We start from the raw sequence: 27642 nt of genomic DNA, 5'->3' as shown, positions 1-27642 counted from the left end.
GCTGCCAATGATGAAAACAATTAACATTTGTCCAGCAGACAATGAATCAGAGGAGCAATGGCTGCAATCTGCCATGCTGTCGCTGGGGTAGCTGATAAAGAACACACTGGGCCGGCCGACCCAGGCCTTCACCATCCCTGTGCTGCTTAGGGGTCAGCCTGTTCCCATCAAACCCCAGCAGCACAAGCGAGCCTCCACCCCTCCACCTTGAAACACTGTCTCCACAAACTGCCTGCAATCTGAACCAGATCAAGACATGCAGCGTCCAGTCCTAATTAAAGCAAGTAGCCTGTACAATCCAGTTCTGGGAGAACAAATAATGTATTGTCTAAAACAGCTGTGGTGATTTCTATACAAATTGTCCTCATATAGTGCCTGAGAATGATGGAATTTGTAAAACAGTGTTTCTCTAGATTTGGAGCAAAATGCAAAACCAAAGCAGACACAGAAATTATTACCACAAAGCCCCGGGGCACCATAATAAACAGTCTGACCACAAATCTAAGAGTGGATCATTTATGAACACACTTCTGGCAACAGAAGGACACAATTCAGAAGCATGTTAATGTTTCAAATGATTCCACGGAGGAGGTTTTTGACTCCAAGTTGCACATAATGTAAAATTCTGAGAAACAGGGAGACCGCCTGAGAAGATATTCCGGACTCTTCCAGTTTCACTATTATCATCCTTGACATCAAACACAGAGGAGTTTTGCACAGTTTAGAATGTATACAACTGTTGTTTCCTTGTATCCGTCTGTAACATCTCTTCCACAAACCAAACACTGTTGTTCCCTCTGACAAACACACTGACTTCAGAGGAACTGGGAGTAACGGGGGGGGGTCAGCAGTTCTTGCGGCCTTGTTTAAGGATGGCTTTCAGAGAGATCAAGCAGAGTGACCATTTTGTTTGATTGTCCACTTCCTCTAACGTGATGGGGGTCGACAGGACATCTTCAGCTCAGGGTCATTATAACATTACTTCTGCTTTATTGACTTTCCAATTCCCAACTCACAGTTTGTCCCCTTGACCCTAAGAGAGGGAGAGGGCGGAGGCTGTGTGTGTTGTGTATGTTTGTGTGTGTTAACTCCCTTCATGGCACAAAGATCACAGATCTTAAGACAGGGGTTAAGGGCAGGGGGGGAGTAGCAGAGCTCAGCTCTTCTTCCCTGCGCCTTACCCCTGGGTGAGACAGCTTCCTCTCCCGGAACAACAAACTCCCCTCGAATCATAATCCTCATACAGACAGAACAACATCAGTGCATGACATTTTCTCCCCTAAAGCACAGAAAAGGCTTATTTTATAAGTGGTGTAAAGGGGAATTAAACAAACACAGTGAGCATATGTTAATATGGGCACATATGCTCTCTCTCATACGCACATACACACATACATACGTAAACACACACACACACTTTTATCACAGATGCTGCTCCAGTACTTGATCATTAAGGAATGCACCAACTGTTGGAGATAATGTGGTGCCAGCTTCCATTCTACTCCAGTCCTCCCCCTTTTTTCCACCACCCTCCCAGGAGAACTGCCGCTCCCTCACTTCTCCATCCCCTCCGCCGGGCCAGACACAACCTGCCAAGTCCTCTAACAGGAGAGACTACAGCTGGAATGCACCGCTGTCCTCCCTGCCTTCCACCTGGGAGAGGTGAATAATGGCCTGGATTAGTCTATAAAATAACTCTCAAACATCTTTCAGTGTTCGAACAGCGTGGACAAAACAGGCAACCAAAAATGGATTTGGTAAAAGCAGAGAAACGTTCGCGCAGGCGTGCTGGAGGACAACAGTAAATGAGTCAGATGTCTGGCTTTTTTCAAAACATACTTCCACAGCCTATTTTTTAGAAGAATTTAGATTAATAGTAGGAATGCTATTTCAGTTTTTAAAATGCCTGTCTGTTTTTTCTGGATAAATTATAGATGCCAATGGAAACACTGGTTAATATCAACATAATAATTACTGTCAGGTTGTGACACCGAGAATGTAAACAATGAAATAACTAATTATTGCTAATTATAATATTTTTTATAAAAATACATTTATTTCACTGGATAGAAAATGCTGGTTGAATTGAACGGCAAATTATTTAAGACAGTTAATGAAGAACTTCTGAAGTTTTTTGTGCAAAGAAGAGTTTGTCACTCTTGTCCTTTCAAAGTAGGACATCACATACTGGGGAATTAGCTTAAACAAGAGAACAGTCCACTGAGTTTATTTTTATTTTCCTATGGGGGCTCTTAAATCTCTCTCACCCCCACCCCTTCCATTTCTCTCCCTCCCCCTCTCGAGATAAAATACTCTGTGGCTGGGGAGCAGGCCATTCAGCTGGGATGAGAATGGAATGAAAACAATAGCCCTTATCAGGCTCTTATTTACATTTTCCCAGCGTCCCTGCAGTAGACAACTTGGCTTGTCACCAAGCCCAGATCGCCCCACTGGACCCAGACCAACTTCCTCCAGCCCCAGCGATTCCAATGGTCCCTATGGACCCGTGCCTGGCACAGGCCCCCTCCACTCTGCAGCAAGCACAGATAGCAACATACAAGACAAAACTATTGGAGTGTGTGTCCAAGACGTGTTCCCATTGAGAGGGGAATGGTTTCTGGACTACTAAGCCCGTCTGGGTCTCATTGTTTCTTCTCTGGGGCTGGGGCTGTATAGCTGGAAAAATGCCCTGAATCCTTTCCTCGAGTTGTTTTTTAAGAATTTCCAAGTGGCACTTAGAAGAAAGTGAATACACTGGTTTTATACTGCCAAATTCAATTTGTTTATCTCCTATCAGCGTTGTCATCTCTGGTATACAGCTTTCCTGCTCAGGTATTCTGTGATCTTATTGATGTTGGTGAACAGGCGCAGGGATAGAGACACCTTAAGCCCAGATGAGTTGGCTAGATTAGGCTACGGCTTTTTTTTTTTACTGTATTAAAAACAAATCTAATGATCCTCATAAATCTCAACAAAGGAATGTTTCTAGGTTGATGTGTGAAATAAACAAAGCTTTCAGCACCTGGCAGTCAGTGCTGCCAGAATATCATGTTCAGTATAAACCACAAAAGTGAAGCTAAAAGGCAGGTTAACATTAACTGTCTGTCCTGACAGTCTTGAAGGAAAATGTATTTCCCTCTCATGTTTCATACAGAATGCCTCCGCTGTTGTTACTCTCTGGTGCTTTAATGCAACAATCTGAATTAGTGTTTTTATTGTTCACACACATTTTATTAAATTGAGTGCTAGTTAGCTATAAATGCCTGTGGCTTGAGAAGTGAAAGTAGGGGAAAGTCGTTTGCTAATTTGTCTTTTTATTGCCGCTCTAAACAGAGTAGTTTGTTCAAACGATCATCGCAAACTGTAGAAAAGCTCAAATCACAGAGTGAAACACCAAATAGACAAATAAATGAAGCCACAAACAAATCAAATCTTGCCACTTTGAATTGGACAGTAATAAAGCAAATCTTTAAAAATCATCACTAATTTTCCAATGGCTCTTCAGATTGCCATCATGAAGTCCAGAGTTTGTATTGAAGTTAGCAAATGTACCAGCACTGCTTGGGTAAAAAAAAGGCCATCTTCCATTTGACATAGCAATGTTTTAAGTCTCTAAAAGGTTTAATCTACTAAATTTGTTGAAACTCTCCATCATCTTTCAAAGGACCATGACTGCCTCAAAGCACCGAAATGGTTTGTTACAACATGCAGCAGTTGGTGTTTTATTACTTTGTGTTGTCAGCAATGAAATCGTTTCAACTGTCTGCCACCGCATTCTGAGCCTCTCTGCGTGCACCATTCTCCCGGGATGAAAGATGATACTTATGTTTGAGTGTTTGTTGTGTTGAAAAGCCGTTTGCAGAGAAAAGAGGGCTTTCTAGAACAGTCGAATTAGCCATAAGTCATGGATAACAGACTAAGAGACCTCCCCTTATACCCCCTTGTATATCAGTTGTCCCTCCCTCAAGGGGAAACATGTAATTACCAAATCAATGATCAACTGACACTGACCATATAAATAATTTCCTGCCCAGAATGCAGAGGCCTATACAGTGAGGCTAATAGGGAAACAATGCTGTGTGCGGTTAGGAGGAGCCGAGGAAAAGAGGAAATGGGGCTTAGAGTCCCTAAACAAGATCCACAAGCCTGAGTGGAGCACATTTTTTACAATTTGTCATAATCCAGTTATAGCCAACCAAAACCGAAACATCCTCAGAACATTGAACTGAGCGTTATGAAGATCTATGCATTGCAATAACAAAACGGAGGAATGCACCATTTAAAAAAATAAACTCTGACTCTAACCAATGACATAAAATAAGAATATTTTGTTGTTGCAATAATATAAAATTCACAGTAGTAAGACTACATTTGGAAAACAAAGACGGAATTAAAAATCTATTAAAAAAAAAAAGATCCTACAAGCTAAAAGGTCTAATGAAGTAAGAAATGGGATGAGGAATATCCACCAATACTTAGTTTTAAAATGACACAAATCACTGTTATTTTTGCAATGATTTATACGGTGATAAATTATGCATTAATTACTCCTCTATTTGATGTTAGGGCTTTTTATTTACTTCATTATATTTACTGAATCATGTGATTACACATGTAAAAACTATGTTTCTAAATTCTAAAAAAACAAAACAAAGATAAACTGTAATGTCTTACATAGCTGTTTTTTAAACGCTCTTACATTTCACTCCTACATTCAGTGTTACATACAGTACTTTTTCTTTAATTGAGGCATACATTTCTATCTCAGAGATAAAACTCTCAGAATGTCAGTCAGACAATGACAGGCTGACGTCTAATTTCCCATCCACTCTTGCACTGCACGGGAAACAAATCAAAAGTCGAGCTTGATAAAAAAGAAAATGACTGTGACACACTCCAAGGAGTCCTTTGAATATCTTAATCACAGACACACTAAAAACAAGACCCCATCATCACACCAAATAAAACATAATAATTACAAGAGGCAGGCAGGGAAGTGAAATGCAGAGAGAAAACATGTTTTTGTCATTCAGCCGGTAGTCCCTGAGACAACAGCTGTTGGATGCTGCAAATACTCCTGAAGTCTCCATAATCATGGCGTTATTGAAGTGAGGACAAAAAGGGCACTAATTGCAAGGGAGCAATCGGAACGCAATAGGTTACACACCCGGGTGATGCCGCACAATGCAAACGCTAAAGAGGGAGCTGGGGGGGGGAAAAACATTCTGAGCACAACAGTGCGTTGTCGCTCATTTTCAGGCAATTACCTTTCCTCGTTGTCAACAGTTTTAATAACCTCTACCATTTCTAGAAGACTTTTTGGTGCAGGAGGATAATTCCAGCTTTTTAATATATAATCACTAGTGCTGGCATGCATAAATAAAAAGGTCCAGACATGTCAGTGTATTGTGGAGCACCTGCACCTCGTGGTGGGTTTTTTAACTGACACCTAATCATTATTCCACTTGCTGAACATCTCTGTTAGTCACCTTTAGACTATCGTCTTTAGTCATGTAAACAGTTGCTATAAATATATTGTAGGTAACGCGGGTGAGATGTGCTTCATCTGAGCTTCTGACACATCTCCTCTGCTCCAATACTTCCTTCTTTCTTCACTTTCTGCATATTCATTTCCTTCCATCCCAATTTCCTTCTTACTTCTTACTGTCCACTCTGTACCTCAACATGATGACATCATATCTCACCTGTGTACATGCCTGCATACATTGCCAACATCACTTGTTAGTGTCTTCAAGGGGCCGGGAGTTAAAGGTCTTTCCATGAATAGGAGTTTGAGAAGCTGCTTGGTAGAAACTGAACTCAGGGCTTATACAAAGTGGTTGACATATTGCATACAAAGAATCGGTTCAATTCAGTGGTTTATTTTCTGCTGCCAGTACTAAAGACTGTCTAATTTTAAGTTGTAAAATTAGATGCAATTTGAAGGTAACTTTTTAATTATTTCAGCTTTTTCCTGAGGTAGCTGAAAAATGTTTGCCTATGTGACAACTTCTACCTTATCCCTCGCTTTGTAACTGCACTGACCACAGTGTTAATCCCACAGTGTTGACCTGGTCATTCTGAGAAGCCGTATACACACACAGCACACTGACCTCTCTAAATAGGACACGTGTCTATCAAGCATATATGAATTAACCATCCCCAAGAGGCTTCACCTCCTGAGCTGAGCAGCATGTGACCTCTCCCAATCCATTTTACTGCGGCACTCTGTGGCAATCAGGCTTGAATTATTAAAGTGAGCAGTGAGCAATGATCAATTCATTGCGGCCCTTGCTCGCAGACTGCCCGGTCGTACTTCAGCAGAAATGACATTGAGAACACTTGAGTATGCTTCCAGACAATGCACATAAATGTGAAATATGTCAGACCCAATATGTCAATAAGCATAACTGTACAGGCTGAGGCCACATCCAGGGTAATCCTACAGAAATGCTGTTAGATGACTGTGGGGTGAGGAGGTTTCCAGTGCTGTGATTCCTTACAAATGCTTTCTTGAGAGAAAGAGTGGAAGAAGTTGAGGGGCAGACAAGAGGCTAGTGTGTTGCATGCTGAGCGTGCTGTGCATTCAACAGCCTCTGTACTTCCTCTTGAGAAGGCCTTTGGTATAAATGCTTATAATAAATATTCTGTGCTTTTTCTTTCCCCACATATGTTGAAAAGCACTACTGAAGACGTGCAGAGGGCATGGACCACAAATAGGTAAGATTCAAAGTCAAATGGCAGCCTTGCCCAGCCCTTACAAGTTAGAGAGGGGGGAAAAACACAAGCTAAGAAGTTGAAAGAGAGATAAAGAAAATATTGCATGGAAGTATATGCAACTCAAGGAACCTGGAAGTAGGAGGGCAAGGAAAAAAATCCAATCAAAACTTTGTGAGGAGCAGATGAGGAGCCAAGATAAACCAGTACTCAGAGCCCCCAAAACTGCAATCTCCCCTTAAGCCGGAGAGTGGCAGCTGGCAGAACAGCTGGTGAATAGGATTAATGTCAGAAGAATGAAATAAAACTCAACATATGTCCGAGCCTGAGGTGTTGGGACTGTGCGTGATTGTGCCCCCGATGGATGCCATGTGTGCATCTGGAAGGAGCTGCTGTGCTGCTCCGCTCTCTACCCCACAAGGTCACTTTTAAGAACTAGGACCATTAAATGCTTGGATAGCAAAATGAACTTTTCATTCCCTCTCCTCGCCTCTCTTTTGCTTTAAGGTCTCTATTCAGGAAGCGGGAATATTGAACACAGTTATCAATAAAATGCATAAGGGAAACAAACAATTGCTACTCTGATTAAATTAAGTAAGACCAAATAGTACATGTAAAGAAAAATGGAGGTTTTTCTAATATTGAGCGTGATAAAACATCATGTATTAATCCTGGGTTTGTTTGTGATTTAATAATTAGCCTTATAAAGCCTTGGCACGATGTTGGTTAATTGTTTAGTTTTTTTAACTAGTTATCAATAGAGCAGGAACGCAAAACAGAAAGGCGGAAGAGAGAGAAAAAAACCACCAAAGATATAGGGATATTCTTTACGTTCCTGCAAGCATGCGTGTGTTTAGTTTACTGGAAAGGAAAAGTAGATTTACTTCTGGAATCTCAGCCGATGCTGATCAGGGGATCAGCACTTGTGAAGATGAACATTACGAGGAGAAATATGTAGCCTTGATTTCAATTTATAATTTCCATTTGATGTTGGTAATCATTAGGGTCCACACACTGTAATAAATTATAATAATTGAACACAAAAATCTAATTACTGGGTACCTTGCATTGGAGAGATTTTTTTAGGGGTACCCTGCAATTTAACTGTCAGATATAAACTTGCATGCTAATCAATGCTCAAAAACATTCACATTTATTCAACTATGTTAAATTAATAGATGTGTGAATAAAATGTGGAGTACTGTGATCATGGCTGTTCAGTGTGATTTAGTAAATTAATGGGTGTCTGACTCTACAAGGACAAAAAGAGACTAATAGGATCCACATGAATGCATTACAATTTGCAGTGAAGCCAAGTGTCTGGTATAGACATGGAAACTTTATTTCATCATAAACGCTGGACCCCGGCGATGCGCTTGAGAGATTGAACCATAGGATGAGATATTGAAAGAAAGCACAAATTACAAGAATAAGCTGAGGGATATACTGTACGTTTGGTTATATAGTATACTGTATATGTCTTGAATTTTGCTTAAGCATGTCTGAGAATGTCCTCCCAACTGCATGCTGTATTCTAATTTCAATTTAAGTAAATGATCAATTTTAAGGTAAAAAAACAAACATGAAAATAAAAACGTGAGGATATTTTTTATTTCTATTTCTGAAGTTTGACTTTCTCATCTTTAAATAGTAATTAAAGTTGTTTATTGAATCTCGCAGCCAACTTTGCTTACTGAGATGCCAGAGTTCAGGATGCACAGACACTGCTTACTGGACTGTTGGACCAAAGGCCATTATTTTTAGATTTTGTTCTCTGAGAGAGAAACAGAGATTCAAGCACACAACAAAAAACTCTTACTATTCAAAGGTTTCAAGACTTAGTAGAAATCTTTTTGTGGTCTTCTGTAACGTTGTGTCATCATACCTGAACAAACATTTTTACAGCTTCATCAACACAATAACTGTTTTTAAATAATAATGTTGAATAACTTTACTAAGTAACCATAGCACTTCTGAAGGAACGGCATTACAATTCCTAGAAAGTCATTTACTTGGCCACAGTTCCCAAGTGTCTCAATGTGCTGTTGTTCGAGTTGGTTCAGCAACAATAGACTCTGTACTTTTCTTTTCAATCGGCCCATTCCCTTTCTGTGGGATACAAAGTCATAGGGACTGAGACCTGCTGGGCAAAGATGGAGAAATGTGCTTCTCATGAGCGACTGAGCTCATTGGTCCAGCTCACAACAGGGAAGCTAACAACAGGCTTAAAGTATCGGCTTTGTAGAGCAAAGTGCCACCCACCCAGAAGAAAATGACAAAGAAGAAAGAAAGAGGTAGATGAGGTGTGCAGGGTGTGTAGTAAAAGTAAAATGATTCTATAGGGTCTAACCACCCAATTTCCCTTTTCCAATGTTATGCTAATTGGGGCAAGAAGAGCAAAAAGGCTGCCCCAACCAATCATTAATCCTAATTTTTAAATAATATCAACTAACAGATTGAACTTCAACATGTGCAATTGACGACTTGGTCTTAAAGCATATTAACCACCCGACCGGTGCAGACTTAAAAATTATTCTAGAGGTACTTCCAAAGAGACATGACGTTCGTCAAATAATTATAATCATTGGCACTCAGGCTTTGCAGTGCAATAAAACACATTTCTATTCGTTTCTCCTGACATCCTCATCTCATCTCCTGGCTCATGTAATGTTATTGAACAAGGAGAAAGAAATAGCAGTTGAGTGGGAGGAAACATCTGTTTCATCACTGCTGATTAAATAGTCTCTTTGTTCCGAAAGCAGCCATCAAAGTTTGGTGTAAGACATCCATGCTTGCTGTTTCGGAAAAAACAATGCAAATATGTTAATAGGCTGCATCTACACTAGTTGTCATGTTTGCTTGTGTCAAGGCGGATCTCTTAGCTGGATGGCTGACGCACATCTGACTTACAGAACAAGCCTGCAATGTGCTCTGAAATCATTAGCAGGCCACAGAGGCTGTCTGTGCCCAGGGTGTGAGTTACACTCACACTATTTTGATCCTTGGTCAGATGACACCGGCTCTTTTGTCAAGTTATGTGTGGAGAATGCTTGGGAGCTGAATGCCACAGCTAGGACAGTGATACTGAGCTGGCACACAAGTCTCCCTGTGTAACCCTACTGCAGGCATTCACAGACACACACAGCAGTGCCCTCCCTCTGCACCCCATCCCATTGTGGAATAGCCCCTGTTCTCCCCATTTCTGATCGCTTCAGGCCCTCCTCCTCCACTGTCCTGACTATATGCAGTTGGACTGTATATGTCCCGCTTCATGTGCCTTTGAACAGGCAGCAAAACAAGGCTGTTATTTCCCAATTCTAGGCTTCACAGCCCAATGACAAATATAGTAGCATTAATGGCTTCTGCCTTCTTCTGTGTCAGCGTTTCACCGTCTCTGTGCCCCTCCAAATAGTGCGGTGTCACATAAAACAGTCAGGCCATTACAAACTGCTGCTGATTTAAATCACCCGGTCACCCTCGTACAGCACTGAGGGAAATCTATTGTTTTTTTTCTAACAGCAAATATAAATATTTTTGCTATTGCACCAACCAGTGTGTGGGTGTGGGAGTGTGTAAAGACAAACAAGCCTCTGTGCAACCCTGGCTGTGATTTGTCTCTCAGAGACACCCGTTTCCTCCTATCAAGGGGTTCCTGTGCAGCCAGTAAGCCAGGATCACAATGGGAGTTTTGTGCTGCATGGGTGCAGGGGGACACGCTCAACAGCTGAAACCCAGGAAGATGGCCCCTGGAATGCTCCACAGCAGTTGCTACTGTTGACTAATCGGAATATGAGAACTGGGGAAGGTGATCTTGAATGCAAAGAATGGCACATTGAAGAAGCAGCTGCTTGTTTTGTCATCTGAATGACCAAGACAGCAGAAAGGGTTCCCGTTTTGAAAGGGGCAACAAAATCTATATCTTAGCTTGTGTAAAGTGAAACCTGTGTTGGCTTGCAAAGTCCTATGGGGACGTGCCTGTGTTATGTGAGGGCTCTGTTTTGGAACAGATAGTAAATACATAATTCAGCAGTGGATCAGACACTCTGTGCTTCCTATTCCCCTCATACAGCCACTCCATTTAGTCCTGGGCTCTGAGATCAGCCTGGCAGTGGAGCAACTTTGTCACTGGAGAGTAAGATGGGGTGGGAGACAAAAATCATAGGAGGAGGGAAAATGTTGATCTGAATCAGGTGGTGAGTCAAGATGGTTGGGAAAACATGAAAAAGGGGAGAGGAAAAAAGAAAGGAAAAGAGGAAGAGCAAAACTGGACACGAAGGAAGAGGATGGGAAAGAGAGATTAGGGGAGGAGCGAGGGGCAGGGTATCTTTTTTGTGAAAGTTCACATGTCAGGCTGGAAGGCTGCCCGCGGCATACAGCCGAAAAATCTATTTAACGTCTGCTTCACAGGGTGACAAGAGGGTTGATTGGCAGAGAGCAGAGAGCCGCTTTTGATCATGTGTCCTAACAAGCGATTCCAGCTCATGTCTCTTCAGCCTGAACAGATCTACATTACCTATTCAAACAAAAGTGACAGACCAGAGCCCTGCTCCGCTGGGCTGGTGCACCTCGCCACAGGCCAAGAGAGAACACACACACATGCACACACACGCACAAAAAGGCTCCCACTGACACATACAGTAAGTGCAAGCACGTACACACACATACACTCGCAAAAAAACTATATCGGCTATTTGATCAAATAGATTACTTGCATCAAGATAAGTATCTGACTGAAATCATGTTGACAGAATAAAACAACAGATTTTTAAAGGAGGTGGGAACATGGTACACAAGAGAGATGCTGGTGCTTGAATGATGTTTGGCCAGTGTGTGTGTCCTGCCAGGAGGGTCCCGGCCTAACGCTGTCCGGTAGGATGCTGCACTCAGTGAGAGGCAGCGTGCAGCTATGTGTGGAAAGTGCCTCAAAATCTGCAACCAAGGCAACTGGATTTCCAGCCCTCATTGCATATGCATAGAGTCAGAGGCTCATGCTCAGATCATTATAACAAAGATTCCTATTAATTAGGTGGGATAAAGCTGAACCAGATGACATGGCAGCTGGGATGAGAGGAGAGGGGAGAAGGGGGGGAGCTAAAAGAGGAGGGGAGAAGGTGCATCAGTCTGTTTGGGGGGAGGGGGGTGGGTGCTTTTATAATATAATGTATAATACTGACTGCATTATACGGAATATACTTTTAGAAAACCTTACTTTTTTAAAGCTACATTCAAACGAAATACATTTCTATTTGTGCTATTATGCACCTGCAGCCAATTTCCAGTGAGCCTCCATGTGAAGTCAGCAGGCGCTGTCACACTGACGGGGGACAGTGGTACAACAGAGTCAAGAGTTCATCAGTGCTAATCAGACCACAGGCTTAGAGCTGATCCTATTCTTTTCCAAAGCTTTCACCCATCCTTGAATCTCATTACATGGCCTGTTGTAATAGAGGATAATGACCTGGGGCTACGCACACAATGCTGATCACTCCCCGACACTCAACCTACTGCACAGTCATTACACAGTGATAATACACAACCTCGCCAGGGGGATTACACTTATAAATAGAGCAGAGGTGATACAGGCAAAGGGAGAGAAAGAGAGGTCTAAGTGATAACACAGGAACACATACAGTACTCGCAAATAACCCTCTGCCCGAACACAATTAGTCGGCAGTGGCGCACCATGTAACGCTGTTTTATGTTATAAGTAATAGTTAGGTTACCTGGCGCTGTAATAGGGGGAACTCCTTTGTCAGTAGCCATTAAATATCCTCCTACCTGAGATTAAAGGGGTTTGCAGTTTGGCTGAATGGTGGTATGGCTCCACTTGGCTAAGGCAATTAGCCATGATTATGTCAAAGGGCTCCAGGTGTTGAGTATTCTGCTTGAGCACCTACAGTATCCACTCTGATAGGACTAAAGAAACCTGCAATATTAAGGATGGGCTTCGTCTCTGTGTGTTATATATATATATATATATATATATATATATATATATATATATATATTTATTTTTTCTTTGGATTGTAGTTTCAATAATGAAATTGTTGGGAAATGTTGACTTAACATGTGAAGAAACTCTAACACTGAAATGTAAATGGTATTTTTATGGAACACAGCTAAAAAATAAAAATAAATTAGACTTCCCCTGTCCCAGCATGACAAATGATACATAACTGCATCTAATTATGTGTTGGTTTTACTGGTAAGGACTCAACAAGTAGATACTGAGCCCAGGGAAATCCCTAAAAGCTAAGACAGGAGGCTTAAACAGATTTACCCGTCCTTGTCTTGGGGGACGATCATAAAGACTCAACACACAAAGTATTTTCCGTGTTGACTTGCACAGTATTGATTCATACTTTAGTGCATTATATAAAACTGTTCTAATTGCACGTGAATCAAATCAAGGTCACCTTGGGTTTTTATAATGGTGGCTATTTTTCTTTTTCCTCCTCATACTTTATACTGACATTTTTAACTCTTGACAAGTGCTGTCTGGAGACTTATCCATAAATAATGCATTTACAATACCTAGTAAATAAACATGGGCCACAATCGTTAGCCCTGCTGGCAACTGGGCCTAATAGAGCTTTTACAGCAAAGGTGACTATTCAGCTAAATGCGGTGCACGTTGCTGGGAGGACATTTTCATTCATTAGCACAGTCACAAGCACTTAAAGCACTTTAAGGACCAGAAATGGAGAGGAAGGGTGGAAGGATGGAGAGGGTGAAAGGGTACAAATATATGGAGAAGGAAGGATGGAGGAGATACTGAGCACCGGCTCTATTGTTATAATGTTTATAAGGCATCATGGTCAAGGAAGGAAACTGGCCAATCATTTTTTCTTTGAATGGACACATACAGTATTAGTAGAAGAAGTTAACATATTACCAGTATTATTTATTATCTTTACCTGCTAATTTATACTTCCCTTCCTACCAAAATCACACCCACCCCATTCAGATACTGTCATTTTAGTTGTATTTAATGGAAAGGTGAGATATGGATAATGGCTATCGCTACAATAAAATAGAGATGATTTGAATTTAATTTCTGATTCTCACAGGGTAAAAAAATAATCTAAAAAACTCAACATTAAGAAGCACTAATAGAGACGACCAACACTATTTGGATACCATGTGCAGGAGCCTTTTTAACCCAAAGCTTCCACCAGTGCTAACTTGTCACTTGTAGTGTGGTTGAGAAATGTACTGTGTAAAAAGTGAACCGCAGACCATTTGCTTTCCCTCTACACTTGAGGTCACTGTGTTTATCCTCAGTCCATCAGTACAATGAACTATGTTGACCAGACAAGGAAGCCCAGAGAAGAATGGTAGCAGATGGTGAAGAGTCTCTCAGGACCTCGGTGATCCCGACCAGGCAGGCACTGAAGCAGCAGAATTAGACACAACAGTTGTCATGCTTAGATAAGTGATATATTTAGCTCATCTGTTGCTTGTGCCACATTAGCAACATCATTAGGATAACAAATGGCTTCTCCAACCTTCTTGTATGTTCTTTAATCGTTTAATCCTGCCCTTTTCAATTTCCTGCAGTGTGGCTCTCCATAAACAAAGACATACGATTATGATTTCTCAAAGGTTTCTGTGAGGTTTTCCTTTCCTCTAAGAGTCCCTCTTCCTCCATTTTACAGTAATCACTGATCATCACCACTGAAGCTTCCTCAAGTGCTCTCAAGAACAGAGTATCTCTCAGTTCCTGCAGCTCGGGGACAGCATACTGAACTTTGTGAAGCTCTTGTCTTCTGCTGTGTTCCCTGCTCAGACACACATTTCCTTCAACAAGGGAGTTTATTTAGGTGGCACAGCACATGAGGCAGACCAAGTCTCTATTATTAACAGGAGATTAAAACAGCTGTATGGCACTCTAAAGCACCCTCTCCTCTCTGCGTTAACATACGGCCCTGGATTACAAACTGCACATGACCATTTAAATTACTGCAACAACCAGCCTTCACCAGCTGGGGCTCATTACCATAACGCCCGCCGTCGCTACAGAGAGCACTGACGATCTTGCCCTGGACTCCGCAAGAAACAAGACGCATATGAAATATATTTTTACCTTAGGGTAAAACAAAGAAGCAGTAACAGAATCGCTTTGCTTTTTTAATAGCAGAAATGTGTCCTGTAAAGCAGTGTGGGCCGACATTCTCTTGCGTCCTGGGTTCAGCTCCAGATCTAAGACCATGAGCAAGAATACAGCATATTCATAATATGTATGTGTGTTGGTGTGATAGAAAACTAGAGCATTCAGAAGAAACCTGGGGAAAACATGAAAACTCTTCACAGAGACAAATCCATCTGCTGTATTACAGAATGTTTTGAGTATTGAGTGTGTTATATGCAAGGGGCAATTGCTTTTGGATTTAGTTTTATTATATTGTTTGCTAAATTCCCAATATCATATTCCCATTATGATATAAAAGGCATTGATTTAAGTATTCCGGCATACTTATGTGCACATTTTGTGTGTTTAATGTTGCAATTACTTCTACTCCTTTGTTGGTCATTTCCATCCAATAATCCAAACTTTTCAGTTTTCTAAATAATCTCCAATTTATAAGTGTTCAGGTAAATAAGGACTGATTGTTCTATCTTTTATTACCTAATTGACACCACAAATAATCAGTCCACATATCACGGCTAAATGATTCTCCGGTGAGAGGCCCGTGATGCTCTGATACAAAGATCAGCAAACGAACACTTAAAAAAGAAGTGGCAAATTATTTTTAGGCTAACAGAGGTCTAATTTATTCGTCTGATGAAGTGCTTAAGCTAAGAGCTCCCCAGACACTAAATGAGACACATGCATTCCCAAGGGGGTTTAACATTTGATTGGATGTAGTTATATTACTACAGCCCTAATTAAGAAGGGGGATGTGTTTCAGCAGCTCTTTCAAATATTTGTTTTTCCGCTATACTCTTGATAGACTGCAGGCTGTAGGAGGGAGAGTCGAGCAGGGTGAAACAGGGTGCAGATATGACATAGACCTAACAGTCTTACAACAGAAAAGGATTTTCTTTTCCCTCTGCATGCAATTGTAGGAAAATAAAAAGTCTGAATTCTTCATGTTGTGTTGAGTAGGATGTGAGAAGGCTAGGGTTGTTTTTATGGTAGCGAACTTTGATGAATAACTTTGCTGAGTAAAAAGTGTTCTGTGAAGCAAAATAAAAAGAGGTAATGTTCCTGGCATCAGGTCAGCACTATGAGTTTTATAGGCAAAGAGTTTGCCTTGGCACAGAAGAAGACCACACTTATGCTGAGGTGCACTGCCACACAGTCTTTGTCACATTGGAAGAGGTTCAGAACAAACTGGAAACACTGTAACGTCAGTATTCCCAGGCTGTGTGTGCCCGCATGACTGTACGAGACGGAGAGATACAAAAGAAAAGAGGCAGACAGTCAGGAAACGAGAAAATGATGAGAAAGAAAGAGGGAACATTTAGGAAGATCAGACGCACATAGAAAGGACAAAGGTATTCCTACGCCCATATACAAACACACACACACACACACACACACACACACACACACACACACACACACACACACACACACAAACAGAGGGAATCATACCGTCTTGCTCTGTCTTTGTCATCTCCTCCAGTTTCTTCTGCTTCAGCGTGTCCACTACGTCTGCCAGGCTTCCTTTGCGGCGCTCCGGAGTTCCAAACGCTGATCCGCTCAGCAGGTCGCTTCGCTCCCGGGCCCCCTCCTCCGGCTTGTGTGGGGAAGTGGAATTGTTCCGGAAGGAGTACAGGGAACATACTTTATTGCTGTCAGATTCCTGTAAGACAAACAAAAGTTAGGAGGTGTGGCAACAAGGGATGGGATTTGTATTAAATGATGAGTGGGTTTCTGTGTTCTGTCAGGGCTCCATTGAGCTTTTTGACAGTTTGTCATTCAAATGCAGTGATTGCTGGATTTTTGCAGCTCAGGGGCGATTCGGCCATATCAAATAGCTCCACTCTGGCTTTCATACAGCAGCTTTTGTGTCTTCAACAGAGCCAGCTTTGCTGGTAAATGAGATATGACAAGTGAAAAACTGAGATGAAATGATGAGGTACACTTTCATAGGGCATATCCATAATGTGCTCTTTACTATTCATCTGCAGAGACTACACAGAGAAACCTCCCAACTGTAATTTCTCAAATTGCTTTTGAGTGTGCATTTGTGTTAGGGTGACTGCTGTGTAATTTGTTCATTTTCTACTGGAGACTTATTCTCAGCTGAGTGCCTTGAGCTATCGTAAATCTGTGTCCTGTCTCGAGCTGTTGTTGTTTTTCAGTCCCACCTGTGTATGGTTTAGTATTTAACTAAGGGTCCTGTCTCTGGCTGACTGGCTGAGTGCTCCCTGTGCACAAACAGACACATGAAGGAAATGGGGAGAAGAATGGGAGAGAGCTTGAGGGGCGGGAGAGAGGGAGAGAATACTCTGCACTTGGGAGCGTATAGTCAGCACACAGACCATGGCTTAGGGTTGCGTCTGACAGAAGGTGGTGTTAATTATGGTTTGTGGAGTCTGAGAAAGCAGAAGGTGGCTAAGCAGCCAGGAGTTTGCAGCCTTTAGCGGGGGAACAGTTAGCTCTGATTTAAACTTTGGGCCTCAGAGTGAAGGGAATAAACATGACCCACGTCTGTATCCAACACGTACGGCACGCCTTTCATGGAAAATTGAGCTTTAATCAACAGCAGTGTGATAACTGTGTGTAATACAGTAGGGTTAAATGATAGAACCATGTCTGGAGCCACTGACAATCCTAAATGAAAAGTCAGGAATGCAGGCAGGAATGTTGTCAGTGCCAATTTCTCATCCCTGCGTTGCATGTCGAGCCCGAGGCAGAGTTGCAATGGTGTGTAGGGTGGTCTGGTACCAAGCGCCAGGGTGGCACGACCTACAGGCCTACTCTGCACCTCCCAGCCCTGTGTTGGATGATTATGCAGTGTGGCAGAGACAGTGGAGAGTGCTTGAGGGGAGTGGAGCAGTGCTGGGTTAATCAGCTGGCGCAGGTTCAGGGCACAGCCCACACAGACGCATGGCACAGCAGTGGAGTCAGGTAATCAGCAAAGGCAACACTCATTCCTTTCACCTTATGCCTTTCCCTTTTCTTCTCTCTGTCTCTCCCTGCCGTCCTCCATTTTACCTTTACTCTCTTTTTGCGTCCTTCCTCCCACTCACTCTTTGAAGTGTGAATGAAGGTTTTTTTTAATTTTTCTATCATTTAGGACTGATATTTTTTTTGTAAATCACTTTGTAAACACAAAGGTGCTATACAAATCATCATTAGTAGTTTTATAGCTTTATTGATCGATCAGATATTGGTTGTTGGTATTTATATACTTTGTCTTTGTGATTTTAGTTCCCCATCATAAAACTTCTTCTAAATCCTGTTCCCAACATACCGTGATGTGCCACAGATGAAGACAACACCTGAGCAATCCTTTGCCTGACAATTACCTACACTGTCAGCATGCACACCCCAGCATCATGATGAGCAGTCTGCTACAAAGGCTATTCATGTGTCTGTGTGGATGTGCATGTAGTTCTGTTTTGTGTGTGCGTTGTGCTGCAATGCTGAGGTGTTGAGGGTCTCAGTGGCCAACTGCTGAGCTACTTCAGAGGCCCTTAGGGTCTCTTTACCACAGACCCGTCTGTCACAGAAAGACCACCTGCATCCCATGTCTATAGCCCACAAGTGCCTGTGTTCTTCTTCACTCGGCTCACATCAAAGCAGCTCCGCACTTAGAATGTACAGCGTCTGGGGTCTGTAGCTTAAACACAACAAGAAAAACAACATCCGTGCACCGAGGACACGACATGTTTCTTTAATAGCAACAAGAATGCATCATGGCCTTCCATCGGTCGTGACACAATTTTATGAGCCATTCGCATTATTAAACGGAGAGTTAGAGGTCCTCTGTTTAACCTTATAATAGCTGATGGTTTAGTGTTTGGCAGAGCTGCCTATCTGAAGACCCAAGAATCCCAGCGGTTTCACAGCATTAGGGAACCGTGGGGATGGAGCTGAGTCAGGATCTTGAAGTGAGGACAGTAGAGCACATAGGTTTGAAATTGTCCTGCTTTATTGGGTTTTCTTTAAAAATAAACGTTTACTTCTACCCCACAACTATTCTTTTTTCCATTATTCCATTCTCACCACAGAGCCACCAAGTAAGAATGAAAAAGGTTAATGTATGTATGTCGTGTGTTGACATGTCTCACCATGCGCTGTTGGGCTGAAACCAGGCTGTCCCAATCGCTCTCTGGAGGCACGCTGCTTAGCGGCTGCATTTCATCTGGATGAGCTTTTCCATGGAGCAGGCTGTGCAAGGGCAGCTGTGGTGTGCCATGGGCCTCTGCACTCTCCTCTTTCTCCCAAGACAAGTGCTCCTGACTCATGGCATCATCCCCATCAACCACAGAGGCAAAAGGAGAAGTGGCTTGCTTGGAAGACATGACTCTGCTGTGGAGCAGGAAAAGGAAAATAGAGTCAAGAAGAAGAAATGATATCTTACAAGGATCGTCAACAATACATTTACAGTTTCCTTAAGTGTTTCATGGACGACTGGCAGTTACGTTTAGCTGATCGTGAATGGCTGTAACTTGGATTATAAGTGGTGCACCTGAGCAGTTACATGGATTGAATGCTCCACCTGACTGTCGCTTGAAGCTGCTCTTGCCTGTGGAGTTTGGAGCAGGCAGTGGGGTCCCTAATCCTTTGTTTAATGCAGATGGATGGCTTGATCTAGGGCTGGAACTGTGCCTGCTTGGGTCTTGGCCCAAACCCCTAGACAGTTACTCAGGCAGTAGGTCAGCCAGGCAGTGGGACTGCCATCCAAATAAAAAGTAAAAACCTCACAAATAATTCAATGCAGAGATGTAAAACAGGGTTTCTTTTTTTAATTTCTAAATTGTTTTTGTCCTTCAAGCATCCAACCATTTCTTTGTGCGAGTTGATTTTACTCCGAAGCAATCAAATACAAACAAAAAACTGACTTGTGTTCTTTTGTTTCCACTCATCAAATTAGGAAGTTATTAACATTTTGGTGCGACAGTGTTCCCTTGGGCCAACAAATCCTACTCAATCATCTTAAAAATCGAACAGTGGAGGACTAAATTCACAAATCTGTCACATGCTTTCATGAATATTACAGCGAAGAGTGTACTTGACAACAGGTGCAAAGAAAAACTCTTTCTTTCACCTCTAATTTCTTTTTTCTTTTAAAACCCTACTCTTTTTGCTGTGGAATTTATTCAACCAATTCCGCTTTTTCTCACAATTAATGAGGCCGCACTCATGCTGTGTGCTACAATGAATGAAATTAAACACTGTGCCAAGCTAAATCTAATTATGCATTTGGTATTAAATTAAAAAGGAGATAATATGGCCTTCCTACTGATGTGAAGTGGAGAGAAGGAGCTGGAGCATATTTAACTACCAATCTGCTTTTCCCTGAGCTGTCCTGTAGCTTACACTACAGAACATTGACCATTACAAACAGGATATGATTACATAGGATGAGTGTATGTCTGTGTTTGCGTGAGAGGAAGTAGAAAGACAAAAAATGCGGCGTGAAGGTATGGGTCTGTGTTTGTATATGACAAAATCCTTAGGGTACTTGTACTACATTTGATCACTGATCACCATCTGCCCCGTTCTCCTGCTCTAACCACAGGGGTCAGTGTGACAGCACTTTAGTTCCACCCTCAGTTTGCCTGGGGGGCTTGAGAGAGGGAGAGGGGGGGATTCTCAAGGTTGAGGCAGGCTGTGGTGCGATGTTGTCCTTGTGCTTTCTGCTGAGAGTCAGGCACTGAGAGACAGGGAAAGATATGTTCCATTTTAAGAAAGGCTTTTATGAACAAGGTCTTTGGGTCCAATAGTTTACTCAAGGAAGTATGTCAAATGAGGTGTATCGTCCATGTACACAGACGGCTGAATTGATATTGTCTGTGGATATTGTAGTGCAAATTATTTGTATAGCCCCTTTCAAAAACAAAGGCATGCATAGTTCTTTACAAAAAGTATAAAGCAACATTTAAAAGATGGAAAATATGAAGGAAAATACAACAAAGAAAAGTATGAAATGTAAAATTAAATATTGAGAGACACAATAATGAAAGACAGTTACAGTGCAACATGTTAATAAATGGCCGAAAGGTTTTTTTCTACAGTAGTTACAGAGACCTCAGATCTTCTGGACATTCATTCTAGATAAGTAGCACAGAGAAATTAAAGGCTGTGTCACCATGTTTTAACCTTTGAAACAGTAAGAGACAATCTCTTGGGACTTGGGAGGTCTGGAGGGAATTAATGCTGAAGGAGATCGCACATTTTGTATTGAATTATTATTCAGTAGCGTGCACTGATATACACAAGCACGCATGCACACACACGCACACACACACACACACACACACACACACACACACACACACACACACACACACACACACACACACTGAAGGGGGACATAAACAATGGTAGCCTAAGTTAATCTCATGTGTTTTAGCAGCTGTACAAACACACCCAGTAAGTCAGGTAGATGGCAGGCAGGAGTGTGAGACCCATGCCTGTCTGTCTCCCTGTCTCTCGTTCTGTCTTTTAGCCTCTGTGCCTGGATGTGTGTCAGCTGTGTCTTTAGTGGGACTCAGCCCTCAATTTTAATCAGCCATTAAATTGTTTCCTGTAATTATATCAAATAGAAAGTGATCTCAAAATTGGGTACTGTTAATTGAAAATCAAAAGTCAGAGCAAAGTTCAGAGCATGCATGGAGAGGGGGCAGTAGTGGGGTTGGGTGGCTGCAAGGGGAGGTGTGTGTGTGTGTGTGTGTGTGTGTGTGTGTGTGTGTGTGTGTGTGTGTGTGTGTGTGTGTGTGTGTGTGTGTGAGCAGATCGAGCACATTAGATTCTGATGTATTTTTTATTCATGCACCCAAAAAGCCCAAGCCTCGAGAGCAACAAGCACCTCGTCCTCAATGGAGTGTGAGAGTGAAACAAAGCACTGCTTTTGTATTACACACTAAATCAAGTGGTATTATTTTACCACTAAAATATTCAGTCTCTCAGGCACTTTTACTTTGGTCTCCAGCCATCAGTCAAACTGCTGAGGCGTGAGTGAGAGAAAGGGATAGAGAGAGAGAAAAGGAGAGAGGGAGCGATGGAGACTCCATCCTCCTGTAACATGTGTCTACAGCAATCTTGTTAAAGAATGCAACAGATCTGCGGCAGGCTCCATAACAGTATTTGTCAGCAGGAGTTAATAATTTATTAGCAGTGCTGGGAGGGCTGCGAGCAGGCAGCTTAAGAGTGCAGAGAACCCCCTCTGCCCCACCCCCACCTCTGACAAGCCCCATACAATACTACCTCATATTATTGAAAGGGAAAAGGGGAAGTGCGGCAGTAATTCTCTGAAAATATCTGAGGGCAACCATACGGTATTTTATTCCTCATATTTTGAGCAGGGATCACACAGTGCTGAGATCTAAAGAGGTTTGTGTGCAATAGATCAGCATAGACACAACAAAGACATTTGATGAGGAGAAAAATAAGGAGAATTCTACGATGCATGTATAATGTGATCACATTTTCTCATAGAACTATACTGTTTACAGCTTTTTGGCGTCTGTGCTCACAAAAATAAAATAAGCAAAAAAAGCCCTGTTTGTACAGCTACAATGTATTCTGGTGCTGTTGAAATAACTTTACCCGCATTAATAATTGAATCCGTTTCTATGGATGATAAGCCCGGAATATGCTTTAACATACTAAACAGTGAGAATATGGTGAACTGAAGAGGTAGCTCATAAAACCATTGACAAGCTGCCCTCCCTCATGCTTGATCACACAATAACAATAGACAACTAACCAAAGTAATCAATAAGTGCATCAAATGCTGCCTTCCTGCCTTCTTTCTGAAAGACAAAGCCCCAGTGACTTTGGAGACTTGAGGCAGAGACGAGGGAGGGTCAGTTAGAAAAGAGAACTGGCCTATATATAGCTGACAATATTGCGCACATTTGAAGGATTAGGACTTAAGTTATCTAGCCGCAGGCTCATATGGCCTGGAATGCTTTGAGTCATGAATTGTTCCCTGATATAATGTTTCATCATCGTGCAAAACAACCTCTGCTTAATTGGCGAGTATTAGAGGAGTGTTGTGTACTGCTCATCCAAGGGGTCTTGTGACTGAGGGGCCATGTGTCCTCGGCTATCCCATTTCCCCTTTCATCGTAAAAGGGTCTGACTGACTTTCACCCGCTGTATCTGCTCTGTGACACTGTTTACCTTTTATAGACAATGGTGATAAGTAACTCCACACCATCTCCCTCACCTCCCCTAGCCACCCACTTGTGTGTCTCACTACTGATGTCTTGCACCTTCAAGTTTTAATCCCAACAGGAGAATATTACACCTTCTTCCTTCAGCAGACAAAAGGAGAGAAAATCTAATCAATTATTTAAACACAAAAAGACCTTTAAAAATAAATTATAAAAATAGGATGGGAGAGCAAGCGATAACGGATAAAGGACTTTCCCTGTGTGACAGTGTGCACTCAATGCATGCATGCATGTATATACATATACGTGTTTATGAGGAAAGAAAATAATAATAAGACAAGCTGAATATGTTTATTTAAGTATTATTTAAGTGTTTACATTTGCCAACTGTCTTCAAGCGTAAATAATAATTGATGTGTCTGACTGACTGCATGAGATCTTTTAATTAGCAGAGCTGCAAAGACTGTTATGTCTGTTTGTCACTGTATTATACTGTAGGAGCAATTAAATATGTGCACCAAACTCAGCACTTACTAAAAAAACATAGGGACTTATATCAGAGATTTAATTAGATGAGATAATTTAAAAACAAAAACAAACAAAGGCAACAACCTTGAAAATAAATGTTATAATCAGTAGCTATCTTTTAAAGTGAAGGAGAAGTAGCAAAAGAAAATAGTTTGGGGGCTTTTAACCGTGTGTGTGCGTATGTGTGTGTGTGTGTGTGAGCGATAGCCAGAGAGAGAGAAAAATCATCTGTATGTTTCCCTTCAGGGGTTCCTCCTGTTCTAACAGGTGTCGTGGTTGGGTTCCTCTGGGTTCTTCACCTGCCATAATGAGATATTACTACCTGACAGCTCCCAGCTGGAGGAGCATTGACACGGAATCCACCGTTTAGCACAATTAAATTATCACCCTCCATTGTGATTGTGCCATGCTGTGAAGCAGCCAGGTTTCTGGATACATAATCAACTCGTAACACGGGCTGTATACTGCTCAGTTAGCCTCTTTTTCTACACACGCATACTTAGACACAGAGTGCGCACGTACAAACAGGTTTTTTGCTATTGTATTACTCCTGCAGATTTGAAAAGAGGTAAATTAGAAAAAGAGATTACTAGCATTTTGAGTAAGTGATACACAAATTAACTCAAATCTCTTAAACCTCATCCGACAATGTAATTACAGATAATGATATTAAAATATAATAAATGGTTGGGAAAATAGATTTTCCAACAAGGTAGCATACTGTACAGTGACTGGAGAGTTGTCTAAATTAATTTGTTTAAATTGTTCCTCCATTATTATTGACCTTCCATTGCAAAAAGTCAACTCATTTACGGCAGCACTTCATCCTCACTTCACACTCTCTCCTGATGCCTTCTCTATTAGAAACTGCCACGGTTACCACAGCTAAAATCCACACTCAAATGATAGCCACCCAGAGCAAATTAAGCAAGCCACCTGAAGTGCACACTTTACATATTGAACAGAGCATTGATAATTACTTTGCAGGGTAAATTATTTGCAATAATATGCTGCTAGAGGAACTGCCTTGTATCTCACTTTAAACACTTGTGCAGCTGCCATGACAGCATGGTTGGTGTCCTTGCCCCCCACGCAAGGCAAAGGCAGATGCAGGTGTGAGAGCGCTTAAGTGTCCCTGTCTGTCTACTCAGGAAGGGTCGATGAGCACTCACACACTGAGTCCCTCGTTGCCCCCTCCACCTCTACCTCCTCCTCCTTCTCCTTCGGTCCCCTGTGCCTTTGGCCTTTTTTCTGATCCCAGGACACAAGCTCAAAGCTGGATGGCATAACAGCTTCTCAGTTCCCCAGGACACACACAGGTTCATTCACGCGTATGCTTTCACAAATGAAGGATGGCCGTCCCAAATTTTTTGATGCTGGCCTTTTTTTCTGGACCCGCATCATTCTTTAACAGAAGTTATCCACTAGAGGCGGAGCTTACTGGATGTTGAGAGTCAAACACAGCATAATACATTCACAGTAGTAGGACAACAACTTCAGCAGTCTCCTTCACCAGACAAACTGTTTCCCTTCCTGAGAGGCGAAAAAAATACTGAGACAAGAATGGCCTCTTGTTGTTTTACCTCTCTTTCTCTCGTTACTTTCTCTTTTTCTGTGGGCCTGCTGGGGGATGGAGTTCCCAAAGAGACTTCTGTTGCTGCTGCTGCACTTAAGCAAACCTCACAGCGAGTCAAGCCATCAACCAACACAAGCCTATTTGCTGAGCAACAGTGGAGCTTTGTGGCTTGCCTCATAGTTGACAGTAAGTTATGAGTCCTTTGTGAGCAGGAGAAGGAAAACAGAGATCGGAATTTGGCAGTAACATAATAATACAGAATTCTCCTGTTCATGGAACCTGAAATTTTCATGGAAACAATCGAGCATTGTTGAAGGAAAGAAAAGCATTGGTGACAGATGAAATATAGAGTGGGGCCCCCTTTTTGTTAAACAGTAAACAAAGCTCTATTGAGGCCCGGTCCATTCTGTCATTTATAAAGATAACTTCTTCTGTGCACTGGAGAGTTTGCAGCAAAATGGCTGCACTTCAACAAATCGAGTGTAACATCTCTCACAGTTGCCAGAAAAGTGAGTTGAGGAGCTGGCTGGGGGGTGCCAAGCACAAGTGAAGGGAAGAATCCCAAGTTACCAAAGAGATGCACAATAAGTCTATAGGGAGCATAGAAATCTCAAAAGAGAGGGGAAGTTACAAAGAAGCAAGCAAGGCCTTTGAGCCAAAAAATGAGACTTTTGGCCAAATACTCAAGGACAATAGCTAATTATGAAGGATACATTTTGTAGGGAGCAGTAAAGGCACTGGGGACCGTGAATGGTTTATGAAAGTAGAATGGGGGTTTATTGTACAGTATGGGGGAGGAACTAGGGCCTCAGTATTTGGTCTTGCCATCATGAGGTCATCATTGGCAACTTTAGTGCCCAGCAGAGCTGGGATTGGTACAACTGCCGTTGGTTTGGACATCTGGAATGTCAGCACACAGTGGCCAACTTTCTCTGTCACTATCCTTGTTCCTTTCTTTTTTCCTAATGTAGAATGCTTCACAAGTGCTGGTCACCAAATTCGCATAATTTCAAATGTCTACTAAAAAGAAAAGCGATTTTGTTCCCTTCATTATCGTCTCATAAATAGTTTATTTATAATAATTTCTGTAGCTAGCGGAAAGAAATAGGAAACTACCTTTAACACTGTGGAGCTGCACTATTCTTATTCCAGGGGCTGTGAGGACAACAGCTCATTAGCCACAGTTAGACCCACCTCTAATTCTGTAGGGCTTTTTTTTTCCTTTTCTGTTATTCTTTTTCTCTCTCTGAATAAATTAATGGTATTCATTGAGCACTCTCACACAAGGGAAGGCACACAAATGTGTCTCCCCTTGTGACTTCTTTTCCCTTTTTGTCTTTGGGCCCTTGTGTGTGTTTTTTAGGACTGTGAGAAGAAGGGCCGGGATAGAATCAGGGAGGGGAGAGTGTATCCACGTTTCATGTGACACATCAATTGGAAAATCAAAACAGGGGTAGTTCATTTGCTCCACCCAGATGAGGCCATCTAGCACAGCCATGATGAATAGGGGTCAGGAAAGCCACACCTCAAAGATTTATGATTAAGGCTTATTATGTTGGGAAACTGACATTGATTGCTGATTTAAACCACTGAAACCAATTAATTTGCCAGTGCTGAATAGGAAGCATGGTCAACAGTGTGTGTCATTCTGACAGGTTGGACAGGAAGAAGCCGAGCAAACGTGAAGGTATAAATGAAGCCCTGTTCTGAGGTGGTTAAAAGTTACCATGAGTGATTGACAGCTGATACAAAAAAAAGACAGAGACTGGAGAAAAATGAGATTTGAAGAGCAAAACCAGAAACCCTAGCCACTGATCTGGGTAATTGCCCAACAATTTGGTTCACAGAAGACATGTACAAGCTGCTGTTTTAGCATTGCTAAGATGGTTTCATTCATGGACCGGCACTGAGAAATCCTGAGTAAATGAATGTGAAACATAGCCCTAATAAAATCAGAGAGCTGACAGACATGGTTGAATAGAAAAATGTGCTGTATTTCCACTCCAGGGAAGCGGGCACTGTAGTGGATTAGACGCTGACTAAAACTCAAAATGCCTCAGCGGTCAATGCTGCTAACCATGTTTCCGACCCTTATACTGTGCCTCTACTGTACTCTTCTCTGCATTTGTTCAGAGCGATGCATAAAAAAGAAGCAGGATCCGCAAGTGATATACCTACGACAATATATTACCAAAGTGATTTTTGGGCTGTGTTCACAACATATGCCACATTACGCTCGGTTGCATGTTATTTTTCTCTGTGGTTGTCGGGCGAAGCTTGCGTTTACTAATACCTTCTCCTCTGTGTTAGCTTCTCCTTTATTCTTTTGCTGGCTCGCTCAGAGGACGCATGCATCATGACAGTGCTTCAAAATGAAATCATTAACTTAATTGCTTTCTTAAAAAGCCACAAGTGTGCGGCAGGATTTGTGTGTGTGTTTGGCTGTGGGCCATGGGCCTCTGGTTCCCAGGCAGCCTCTGCCCCGGCTCTGTTGTGGTTCCCTGCCACCACACTCA

At 42.0% G+C, this 27642-nt stretch overlaps 1 protein-coding gene across 6 annotated transcripts in view; it reads right to left on the bottom strand.

Annotated features, from left to right (window-relative positions):
- sox6 (SRY-box transcription factor 6) overlaps window positions 1–27642 on the bottom strand; it is a 129334-nt gene that overhangs the window by 65217 nt on the left and 36475 nt on the right. For all 6 annotated transcript variants that reach the window (XM_029457999.1, XM_029457991.1, XM_029458006.1 and 3 more), the window contains 2 exons: window positions 18967–19207; window positions 16319–16529 (listed from right to left, as the gene is read on the bottom strand). In XM_029457999.1, coding sequence (XP_029313859.1) covers window positions 16319–16529; window positions 18967–19207 — 452 coding nt within the window. The remainder of the gene's footprint in view (window positions 1–16318; window positions 16530–18966; window positions 19208–27642) is intronic.

This window comes from Cottoperca gobio, chromosome 3 (genome assembly GCF_900634415.1).
Source record: "Cottoperca gobio chromosome 3, fCotGob3.1, whole genome shotgun sequence".
Lineage (NCBI taxonomy): Eukaryota > Metazoa > Chordata > Actinopteri > Perciformes > Bovichtidae > Cottoperca > Cottoperca gobio.
The sequence above is the reverse complement of the archived record's forward strand: the minus strand, read 5'-3'. Positions and strand labels throughout refer to the sequence as shown.